The sequence below is a fragment of the Trichogramma pretiosum genome, unplaced genomic scaffold (assembly GCF_000599845.2).
Source record: "Trichogramma pretiosum strain Unisexual culture from Peru unplaced genomic scaffold, Tpre_2.0 scaffold23, whole genome shotgun sequence".
NCBI lineage: Eukaryota > Metazoa > Arthropoda > Insecta > Hymenoptera > Trichogrammatidae > Trichogramma > Trichogramma pretiosum.
The window spans coordinates 120100-131915 of record NW_019641629.1 but is presented as its reverse complement, the minus strand read 5'-3'; the positions used below and the strand labels follow the sequence as shown (position 1 = coordinate 131915).

The window sequence follows — 11816 nt, the reverse complement described above, 5'->3', positions numbered from 1 at the left end:
TGAAAAAAAACAAAAGTGAGTAACTGATTATTGTTTGATATTATGTAAATCGAGTATTTTTTTATTTCGTATAATGTGAATAACAACATTTTTATTTCAGAATTATCGATCTCGCAAAATCTGCGGGGAAGAAGGGAATTTTCGATGAGGACATTACACAAATTGAACCTGTTCCTCAGAAAAGAGTAGATATTATTAATTATCTCTTACAAAAGCACATTATTAAATTATTTCTAGTTAATAAAAAAAACAATTATAAATATAATAGCAATCATGAAACGAGTTTAAAATTAACTAAAAATATTACAAGAGAAGAACAATTGATTTATGACCATATAGCAAAAGCTGGAGACAAGGGAATATGGCACCGCGAATTGAAGACGAAAACCGGTGTACCAGATCAACAATTGACTAGAATAACAAAAACTCTTGTGAGTAAAAAATTTATCAAAATTATAAACTCCCCCCAAGATAAGAGGAAAAAGTTGTTCATGTTGTACCATTTGAAACCATGTACTTCGATTACCGGTGGTCCTTGGTATACCGATCAAGAATTTGACGAAGTTTTTGTTAATACGTTGAATCAGCAGTGTTACCTATACTTGGAACAAAAAAGAGAGAAAGCCAAGGCTCAGGATTTAGGCCCACTAATCGAGAAAAATGCCTCGTTCGCTCCGTCCGCAGATGTATTGAAGTACATTATGGGATTTACAACCGTAAGAATCTTAATCTAATCGTAGCTATATATTTCTTAAATTATTGAAATAATTAATTTTCATTTCATTCAAATTTTCAGCAAAAACTGGAAGTAACGGACGTGGAAATGATTTTAGACTCATTAGTTTATGACGGCAAAGTGGAAAGGGTCACGACTAGCGACGGAAACAACATGTACAGAGCCATTGCACGATTGGTCGAAGGTACAGGACTTGTGAAGAGTCCCTGTGGATTATGTCCCGTGCGAAAAGATTGCTCCGATGTCGGAAATATTACGCCCAACACTTGTCAGTACCTCGGCGAATGGTTGAGTTACTGAAGATTGCATTTTTAGACAAATTGTTTATGAAATTGTTGAATGAAATTGTAAAAAGATGTATATTTATATTTTTAGCTAGGAATAGAGGTATTAAAAATTTCTTAATCTTAATCTTGACTATTTTTTTATTTTCAACTTCAAGTACAAGTTCGATCGTTTTAAACCTGTAACAGTATGAAATTTGCGCGTACAATTTAAAAATTCGCGCAAACGACAGGAAGTCGAATATCGCAGCGGCGGGAGTAATTCAAGTTTGATCGCGCGCGCAAATTCAGCGCACCAAAAGCAAGCCAATTATTGTGTCAGTATATGTTGAATTTTTAAGCATGTACAAATATCAGTGGAAATTAATCCGCCGCTAAAAATGATAAAACTCATTTTTCACTGCTTTGACCAAGTCTGCAAGGCACGGTTTGATTCTGCGACCAACGCGACACATTTCACATAGACGGTACCATCTTAAAAATTTTTAATCTGCAACCGTAAATAATCATTTAACCCAGTTCAAGCTATTTTTTATGAATGAGAAAGTCAACGTAAGTATAACCAAAGTCACCTAGATGATGCAATTTTTGTAATATTTGCCGAATCAATCTATAGCTACTACTGTACCAAATTTTAGTTTATTTCTTTCGTTTGTTTTCTCAAAAAACAGAATAGAAAAGTTTAATCCTGAAAATTAAAATTGATAATTTCAATCCAGTTTTATCAAAAAACTACTGTACGAAATTAGATAAAATTTCATACAGTAGTTTTTCACTATTGTTTTTGGAAAATCAGTGTAGAAAACACAATTTTTCAAATTTTGCCCCGTTCAGGTGAAGGGGTACTTTTTTGAAGATTTTGAAACCCTACAGGACGAAATTGATGAAGAGCTCGCTTCAAGATCATGCAAAGTGATTTCAAACACAGTATTTAGTATTATGAAAAACATTCTCTTTTGTCACAATCCTGTCAGCTTATGGTTGACTCTTTCAAGAAACAACTTCTCCGGTGGCCCCAAGTAACCTCGATCGACGTCTCTCGATCAAAGTTGAAATGCATTTTTGAATGCATTCGAGTTGAAATAACAATAGCGTTTACGCATTCGAACGAACTTTATTAATTTCTAATATGTTCTCGACTATAAATCGAACACACACACACACACACACACACGGTCGCAAACAGAAGTCTACAGGTGGGAGCACGCACACAGCTGGGCAAAATGACAGCCCGCGACGCTCCGTTATAGGCCAGCGTCGAGCATCTCTTATATACAGTATATCGTTGTTATTATCGCGCTTTGTATACAAACCCGGTATAGGGCAGACGATGTGATTCGCGCGCGCGGTATAGTAGTATAGCCCCCTCGTGCCAAAACCGGCGCAACTCCGGCTTTTTTCAAATACCACATCTCTCGCTCTCGCTCTTTCTCACGCGCGCGGCCTCGGGGGCCGATGCGGCAAAGTTATAACGGCCGTCTGCATACACATATAACACGTATGCCGTGACGCCGCCGCCGCCGCTGCCACTGCCTGTTGTTGTATCTACACATAGGCTGTCTCTCCGCTATATATATATATATATTTTAGCGAAATTTTAAACGCCCAAGCCTATATACACGAGCAGCGGGCCGTGTTTCGCAGTCAGTATAGTAGCCTTAGTATAGATCAACGCGCGTTCTCCAATCGATTTCGCGTATCGATATACCCGCCACCAGGTATACGCATATCACAGTCATGCGGACTGTATTTGCGTGTCGCGCTTTTGTTTAAACGCGTGTGTTGTGTATACGGTGTTGTTGTTCGTTAAAAATTAAGAGTACTCGCGCGCGTGTACATATGCGTGCGTTTTATTAATGTGCAGTGCCATCGATTCGATTGAAGGTTATTACAGTCGAGAAAGCGACCGTTGGCAGTACCAGGTGTACCCAACGCTGTCGTCGTTGTTGTTGTTATTATTATTGCCATCGCGTACGTTGTAAACGTCGAGATCGCAAACAAAACAAAAAAAAAGAAGTGCCATGTCGGACCTCATCATCTTCGAGAGCCCGAGTCCCAGCAGCAGCGGTGGCAGCAGCAGCGGCAACTCGGACGTATGCGAGCAGCAGCGTCGTCGTTGTCATAATCAGCCGGGCCATCTTGCCTCGCCGCTCATCCCGGCGCCAACGTTGGTCCTCGCCGCGGCGCCTAACGACCTTAAAGACGACACGTCGTCGGACTTGATCCTGCGCCGCAGCATCGGCGAGAACAATCCCTTCGACGTAGTCTCGCGCAAGGCCAACGACTACGAGCGCAATCGCGACGATCCCTTCGAGCGGGTTATGTCGGCGGCCGCGGAGGGCGAATCTTTCGGCTGCGCCGCCGGTGGTGGTAGCAGCAGCAGCAGCCACTTGTACGATGATTCGAGCAACAGCTCCTCGCTGCCGAAACGTCCGAAACTCGTTGCCGCGTCCAGAAGACGCGATAGCTTGGTTCCCGAACTGGGCGACAGTAATCACGATGACGATGATCATGATGATGATGTCGAAGACGATGATGCCACGAACTCGGTGCCCGTTATAACGCTGTCCTCGTCGTCGGAGGCTGCGGAGATGTCAATTTTGAGCATTTCGGCCATGAACGACTCGCTCACGGATTCCAATGAGACCAATTTGCCATTAGCCGAACAAAGACTCAGAGTCAAATGTGATATAGATCCTTCTCTTAGTCCAAGAAAGTCGCCCCTAAATAAGCCTAAAAGGTCGCCATTAATTGATAGCTCTCTTAGAAGTAATATATTTAAGGAGGATAAGAAGCAACGCTCGCATTCCAGCAGCAGTATGTTCGATGATCCTTTACCGCTAGCTTTGAGGAAGTGTAACATAAATAGCAATGCCAGGTCTTGCGACAGCTTAAACATGCCATCTGATAGTAGTACAAGATTCGAGAGAACAAACAATAATAGTTCTGTTTTTTTGGGTACATCAGACATCTCAAGTATTCAAAACAGTTCTTCTGTGGCCAATAATTCAACAAATAAATCAAAAGACATATCTGATGTGATCAAAAGATTTCATAAAATCAAAGCCAGAATGTCTACAAGTTTAATAGAGCCTGAAAAAAGTACAAAAAAAGAAATAAATCAAATTAAAAATAAATCTTTGAATTTAAAGTCAAAAAAATCTTCACTGTGTGCCATCAAAAATCTCATTGATGTAGACAGTCCTCCTCAAGTAAATAACAGACACTTTTTAATCATAATTAGATAATGAATTGTTAGATTTTAATAACTTTTTTCTTTGTTTTATAGGAAACAGCAGGAGTTGATAAAATTATTATTAATGAGGCTAGAGCTATTGCACGGTCTTTAGAAGAATCATCTAGGAAAGAAGCAAATGGTATGTAACTGAAACAAGCTGAAATAATGACTTTTAACATTTTTAATTATTTTAAAATACTTTTTTTTACAGCTGATGATAACTGGCTTTTATCAAAAATGCATTTCAACTTTGATCATTTACCAGATTCTGATGATGAGACGGTAGACAATTTAATTGAATTATCACATTCATCTTTAAAAGAATCTGAACTCTCAAAAGAAAATAAATCAATTAAAGTTACCAAGTCAGAAATCAAACCAGAAATCGATATCAAAACTTTAGAAACTGAATTAATTAGTCCAAAAAAAGACGTTGATCAAATAGCCAGTGCTGCTGAACATCTATTCGAAATTGAAAAAATTGTTCAAAAGCATAAAACACCAGATGCACAACGTGTTATGCATAAATTGCATGATATACAAAAGTTTTTGGGTGTTGAATGTGATAACAATACAAAAACATTAAATTTGTTTTTGCACAGTCATAACAAGGAAAGCACAGATGAGAATAAAGAAAATAGAAGTCCCAATTCAAATGAAAGTTGCATTGTATTCAATCACAGAACCAGTAATATAATTTATCTTTATTTTTTATTTATAACTTAAGTAATATTCATATTTAATCATGTTTTTATTTTTTTAGCGAGACCTGAGGTACAACCAACGGTAGGTCTTGTACCAAAATTACGTAAGAAATCTAATTCAGAAATTGTTTCTAAGAAAGGTCCACTTAAAGCTGTGATACCACTTGGGTCTATGCACAAAGGTAATAAAGAAATAGAACTAAACCATTTCTGTAATGATGAAACATTTTTAATGTCTGTTTTTATTTACTTTGTAGTCAACAAACAAATGAAAGTATCAGGAGTATTAGTGACACCAACTAAATCAAAAAGTATACCTCGATTTTCTGGTGGTGCACTAAACATGAGTAATTCTAAAAAATCAAAACCAAATGCTTCTTCAACACCTAATAGAGAAATTTTGAGGTCACAGCGTATTTTGACTGAAAAACATTTCAATAGTCAGAAAAATATATCTCCATTGAATATATCTCCCGTTTTACATAAATCTAATCAATCAAAGTTGATCCCAGTCAAGAGGCACAGCGAATGGTTGTAATTTTATTATAATTTTTTTTATGTCTTACGCATTATTTTTTATAAATTTTTATTTTAAAGGTTAGATAAGAAGATGTCTCCTCAGAAGCGTATAACAACACCAACAAAAAAGCCAAGAGAAAATTTTGTGAACTCAAAACTAATTAGATACTCACCCATGAGTCCATTAAGAAACTAAGTGAATAGCATTGACGCTAAAATGAAGAGCATGATTGATTTAAGTTTTTATACATAATATAAGTGTTAGTTTTATTGCTCGAGTAATAATTTATAAATTCCAATACTATAAGTTTAGTGTACATTTTTATCTCTTTAAGTTCATTGTAAAGTTATGATTTTTATAATAAATTGAAAATTGTTGACAAGATATATATTACCTGTAATATTTATAGAAACATGAACATTTCAAGTAGAAAAATAATCATAGATTTTTTGAGATATATAAATTTGCGGCTTTCCTTTGCATCTTAAAGAAATTAAGTAAATAAAAGAAAAACTAAAAAAAAAGAGTTACTTATCTGCACGTGCTTTAAAACTAAAACGAATATCAATAATTATATTATTTTATTATAAAGATTATCACTATAACTTTTTACTGTAATTCGTTCAAAGCTCTCTGTGCTATAATTTTCTGTAATTAGAAAAAAACGTAACCCAAGTTCGTTTCGTTCGTTTTTTCGTTCGTTCAAACGTACCGCTCAATTGAGATACAGTAGTTCATTGTGCAGATTGTAGACTGCAGCCTGCAGGCTCCTGGAGACAGTAGAGCCGTTAATAAGTGTGGTACAAATTAACACGGCAGGCAGTATTTCCTTAACGAACGCCGCTGTGGATAGTACGTAAATCCTCTGCTATTTTTCTGCAAAGAATACTGCAAAAGACGCGCGTAACTCAACGTTGCAAAAGTTCGATTGAACGAACTGGAACCTCATTGAAATCGGCTTGAAAAAATCAGGTACGTTTTAATTCTATTGATTCTTTAAGAATTATTAAAAGTACGGGTATCCGAAAATCGTACGAAAGTGATCAGGCCCAATTAATTCGTTTTCTGCCGCATGTTCGTTATACAAATACGTGCAATTAATCCACGCAATTTTGTAATAAATAAATGGTTTACAACCGGTAAAGTCGTTTTCTAAATTATAGGGAATCGGAAAGATGTACTTGTTTTTTTATTTTTGGAAAACTTTTTGCCGAAAAACGTGGTAAACCTACGCGCTCGATGAAAATGAGGTTAAACAATTTTCTTTAATCTCACTCTTTATATCTTGGGATTTCACCATACTACCGTCGGGTACATCTGAAAATCTTCTTAAAAGTGTTTTTTGTGAATTGTATTTTTTTAGATTTTTAGTTTAGGTTTTGATATACATTCTATCATTTAATATGCGCTCAATGTTAAAAGCCCCAATTTTCTCATTTTTAACTTTTTTATACAATTAATGATGTACAATTTATTTATTACTTATCTTACAATTCTGAGAAGTAAAATCTAAGAACCAACTTTTCAAGGAGATTTTGAAACTTCTCAGACTGATATAGATCAATCTGAAAATTTTGATATAAAGATTCAATTAAGCTTGACTTCAGCGAATCAATGATTCTTTTTAAATTTAAATAATGTTAATCAGCCTCATCATGATGAGGCTGATTAACTCAGCGAAACGTTAGCGACAATTTTAATAAACTTTGACGTTTTTTGTTAATATTCGTGTTTGTGTTTTCATTGACGCGTTTCATTGGTAGGAACGTTGAAGTTTGGGTGCCACCTTCATAGCCATTAGAAATTATTTAATACACAATGGAAGGTGAAAATAATATATACTTTTTAATATTCTCATGTTATCAAAATTTTTCTGCCATCACTTGGTGTAATTACCGTTTTTATCCAAATTTCTTATACCCCCTCACTATAAGATGATCATTAAAATACCTTTCAAATACTCATTCTAGCATCATGAATTTAAAAACTACTGGCACATGTCTGAGAATATTTAAAGTAATATATTAAATATCAATTAATTAATTTTATGTAATAAAATGAAAATACACTTGCACTGAACACACAAGACATGTACATATAATATGCTGATCCTGCTGATATGCTGATCAACGGCATAGTCATCACCCCATTACAATTGACATATTTCATATTAAATGAGCTTCTTACTTTTGATTTTATTAGCGTTAACTTTATGCTGTAGTAAAAAAATATATTTGTTACAAGTACAGATGGACTTGCCATTAAAACTTGTAATCAAGACAGTTTAGTTTTCGATTCATCTCAATTCACATCAAACTGCACTTTTATCAGCTTTTGAGAAAACTTGCTATTTTAAGTAAAAATAGAAATACAGTGGAGGGCGGTTATAACGCCTTCCACTTCGCGGGACCATCGAAAAGTTCTTGTTATATCCGGCGTAGTTCAAGAAGACTTTTAAATTTTATTATTGGGGTAAACTAGGAAACTTATTCAAAATGTGTTGTGTTAATAACTTTATTATAAGTAGTGCAAGAGACGCAAAACATATATTTAAAGCGCCGTACTTAATTTCGCATTCTCGCACAAATTGAGTTAAGACGATATTGCGATCAACGACTCCTTTTTCATTATATGATAGCGACGTGCTAAATTTGATTTCCCTTATCCGAAATTCGAAGATCCAGAGAAGTCACCATTTCGTTACGCACCTTCGTTAGGCCGTTCATGATCCGATCGAAATTCGTTCGCAAGCGACAAGAAGCGCTTCGAGAATATACAAAACATATATAGGCTAAATCTGACATTGCTGCCAGGCGTTCACACGTGTTTAAATAGAAATCTATGTTATACACGGAGAGAAAATATACGCGATTGAGGGAGGACGTGGAGGACATTAAAAAATAAAATGTATATCATCCTAACGGGGGGTTGGCGAGCGGAACGAGCAGGGGGGTGCAGCCCCCCTAGTATATATATACACAGAGAGAAAATATACGCGATTGAGGGAGGACATGTATCAAGCAAGAATCGCCGGAACGCTTGCCTGGCTCAATCGCTGGCCGTCCGGCAATGTCGAGGCTCCACGCTGGTACTTGAGTCGAACTACGGCCGCGCGGCATTATTTAGCCTAATCGCTAAATTTATAACTCACTGAAAAAGTGCCTGAATGCACTTAGAAAAATTAATGAATCCACCATTCCGATAGAAAATTATCTTAGCTTTCCAATGGTATGGTCAAATTTTCCGAAATTTTCATTTTTTCCCGAGAAAATCGTCGGGAAACCTTAAAAGTCGAATATCTCACAAAATAGGTTGACTCCAGTTCCAGCGTGCGAGCGACCAAAGCGACGCTAGAGTCTCCGGATATCATCGCCGGACAGCCAGCGATTGAGACAGGCAAGCGTTCCGGCGATTCTTGCTTGATACATGTCCTCCCTCAATCGCGTATATTTTCTCTCTGTGTAGAGTCGCATCACCGCGTGCCTAGTGTATATACAGTGGAGGCCGGTTATAAGGAGATTCACGGGACCATCGAAAAGTTCTCGTTATATCCGGTCCTCGTTATAACCGACATGAGCAGTAATTACAATATTTTTTTTGGTATTTACCAGTTTCATTTATTCATCGAATAAGATGAGATTATTATATACATTGATTATTTTTTTACATTGTTACAAATAATAATAATATAATAATCAGGTTACAAATAATAATTATAATATAGGGGATTGTAAAATTGGTCCATTGATGGGCACATTTTGACTTCTTTTCATAACAAACCATTTATAAAGGGCTGCATCAACATCTGGATTCTTACAAACACGTCTTTTTTTAACGGACCCGCGGCATTCTTCGAAAGATTTTATTATACTCTCACGCAATGCAAACGTCGGTATGAGATTTTCCGTTTTGCAAATCTTGAATGATAGAGTACTTATCGTTTACTGATAATGTTTTCCTTTTTTTTTTGGATTAAAATCTCCCATTTTCAAATTGTAAAAAAAAGTACCAGAAATACGTTTTCCTTACGAAAGCAACTGTAAAACTGATCATTAACTTGCTTAAAGTAAGCTTTGTGTACATAATTCTGTGTTATTGAGTTTGCGTACAAGTATCTAGCTACGAGTGTAAACACGCAATTTCTCGTTATAAACGTCAATTTTTCCCAAAATTTTTCCTAAATTTTGCTCGTTATACCCGACTTCTCGTTATATCGATCTCGTTATATAGATACAATTTCCTATACCTAATGCATTGGAACCAACCAAATGTTCAAAATCTGCTCGTTATAGCCGGTATCTCGCTATATCCGACCTCGTTATAAACGGCCTCCACTGTATATATATACTATAGAGGGGAGAGAAGCGCGGCGCGTTATAATAAACGCGTCGCGCACTTTTTGTATATATCATGGTTGTACCTAGAACAATTAACTACTGTCGTTGAACGCGCCCCTATCTCGCCTGATTATTTATCGCGATACATTGATGTTAACGTCTAACAACGATCGATTTGCAGGTAGTACGGCGCGAATCGACTGCGCGACTTATTTACTCTTGCGAGAGAAGCAGCGTCTGCTAGAACGCGTTTATTAAAGACCTTTGGCTCTTGCGCGAACCGGGCCCCTACTAATTACCCCCGCTAATTGTATTCTTCCACCCGTATACCTCGTACATAGGCCTCCTTCGCGAACATTACGCGTCGCGCTAATCTCGAGTCGTCGCTCTCATTAATGAATCAGCTGAATCAGCGTGTTGTACAGCCACGCGCACGCTGACGAAATTGTACACGGAGCTGTACTGCAGTTCATTTCCCGAAGCTAACTCTCAAACATAATTGTCCTCTTCGATCCTCGTTTTAGGTATCAGTAACCGTAATATAAGCGGGACCGGCAGGGCCCGCGGCTCTTGTGACTTGATCAAGTTAGACTATATAGGTATATATGCGCGCGGGTGACTGCTGAGCGCTCGCGCAAAGCTCTCCTGACCCCGCAGGTTTATCTTTCTTCTTCCACGAGCTCCTTTTCGCCCGCTCAATTTCTCATTCTTAATGGGCAGGAGACAGAGTTCTCATAAGCCAATCTGTCTCGGTTGCAAATGTATGCATCCAGAAAAAACAGAATCCACGCAGCGAGAAGCGCGTTCTAATCGCTACTCACTATTATACCTTTTCTTTTGGGCGGTTCCGCTGATCCATACGGCCCAGGCGGCGTAGTCGACACGGCTTCATCAACTGTGAGTGTACCGGAAAAAGAAAGCTTGCACAGGAAACAATGTTACTTCCATGTTGGAACGCGACACAACTCTGAGCGCGCGTATATCAATATATTATAGGCGCTCGTTAGATCGCGACCTGTAGTATAACCTCTCAAGTCGTGTGCGCGCCGTCCATTGTACATATATACCAGGGGCAGTTCCGGTAAGTGCTGAAATTATCGTTAAAAATTATGATTATGATTGTCATCATAAGCTCATCTTAAGCTCTATATGCCTTTACAGAAACAAGCGTGCCGCTCGATGTACAAACACCGTGTCTGCCTTTTACTTCGCTCACACTCTCAGATAGTTACCTGTTTTACCGTCCTTTCTCTTCTGCGAGCTGCATATATGTGCAGCGCGATGCATGTGTTAGTTACATGCTACTTGAAGTCGACTTTACGCGGAGTTAGCGCATGGCTACTGTGATATATTAAGTTTTAATCAAGCGCCTGCCACGTATTAATTGTTTTAACATTGATAACGATTTTGCTGTCGGCTTGTTGCAACCCTCAAAGTACCTTTGAAGATCAACTGCATAAAACGTACGGCCACGAGGAACGAACTTGTCGTTTTCGCTTTAACTAGTTCCAAACCGTGTCTATAGATGGCGTACTTGTTCTCTCTCTGCTCGACTAAACTACTTTCATGCAGCCGACATGAAGCCGAACGTATATGATAGACGGGATTAATATAGCGCGTCGCCTCGAGTCGTACAGTTCAGCTACATAACTTTTGAAATTAAGAAAACTACATTCAAAATTTGGCAAAGGATAATCATTGTTCGGTAACTAGACATCCAAATTTACTGTAATGCAACATTCTTTTTTGCATTTGAGGGTTTTTTTACCAAACGTTTAAAATCGAAAACGATCTTTTCACGCGCGACGACAAAGTGTTTTCTGATCCAAAGTGTTGGACCTTTATTACGTCTTGTTATGATTGATTCAAAATATTCATTATTTAATTATCACTGATAAAAGATAGATTCGAGAGAATATTGATTCAATTGAAAAACTTAATCCTTTTTATTTTTTCCAACAGTCGACGAGAAAATTGGAAAAATAACAAGAACCAAG

At 37.4% G+C, this 11816-nt stretch overlaps 1 protein-coding gene across 2 annotated transcripts; it reads left to right on the top strand.

The window, feature by feature from the left end:
• The first annotated feature begins 2420 nt into the window (after positions 1-2420).
• Positions 2421-5804, top strand: LOC106654674. 2 transcript variants are annotated; one of them, XM_014374643.2, is made up of 6 exons: positions 2421-4232; positions 4310-4397; positions 4470-4946; positions 5022-5144; positions 5220-5493; positions 5565-5657. In XM_014374643.2, coding segments are annotated over exons 1-6 (2154 nt in total). In that variant the 5' UTR covers positions 2421-3041; the 3' UTR covers positions 5566-5657. The 2 variants fall into 2 exon arrangements, with proteins under 2 accessions (XP_014230129.1, XP_014230128.1); XM_014374642.2 differs by having other exon boundaries at positions 2424-4232; positions 5560-5804.
• Positions 5805-11816: the final 6012 nt, after the last annotated feature.

Bases quoted from the DNA above. Each gene is read 5' to 3' on its own strand.
- LOC106654674 (XM_014374642.2), top strand. From the start codon at position 3,042: ATGTCGGACCTCATCATCTTCGAGAGCCCGAGTCCCAGCAGCAGCGGT. The intron at 4,398-4,469 runs GTATGTAACTGA...TTTTTTTTACAG, and splicing joins ATCTAGGAAAGAAGCAAATG to CTGATGATAACTGGCTTTTA. The intron at 5,145-5,219 runs GTAATAAAGAAA...TTTACTTTGTAG, and splicing joins ACTTGGGTCTATGCACAAAG to TCAACAAACAAATGAAAGTA.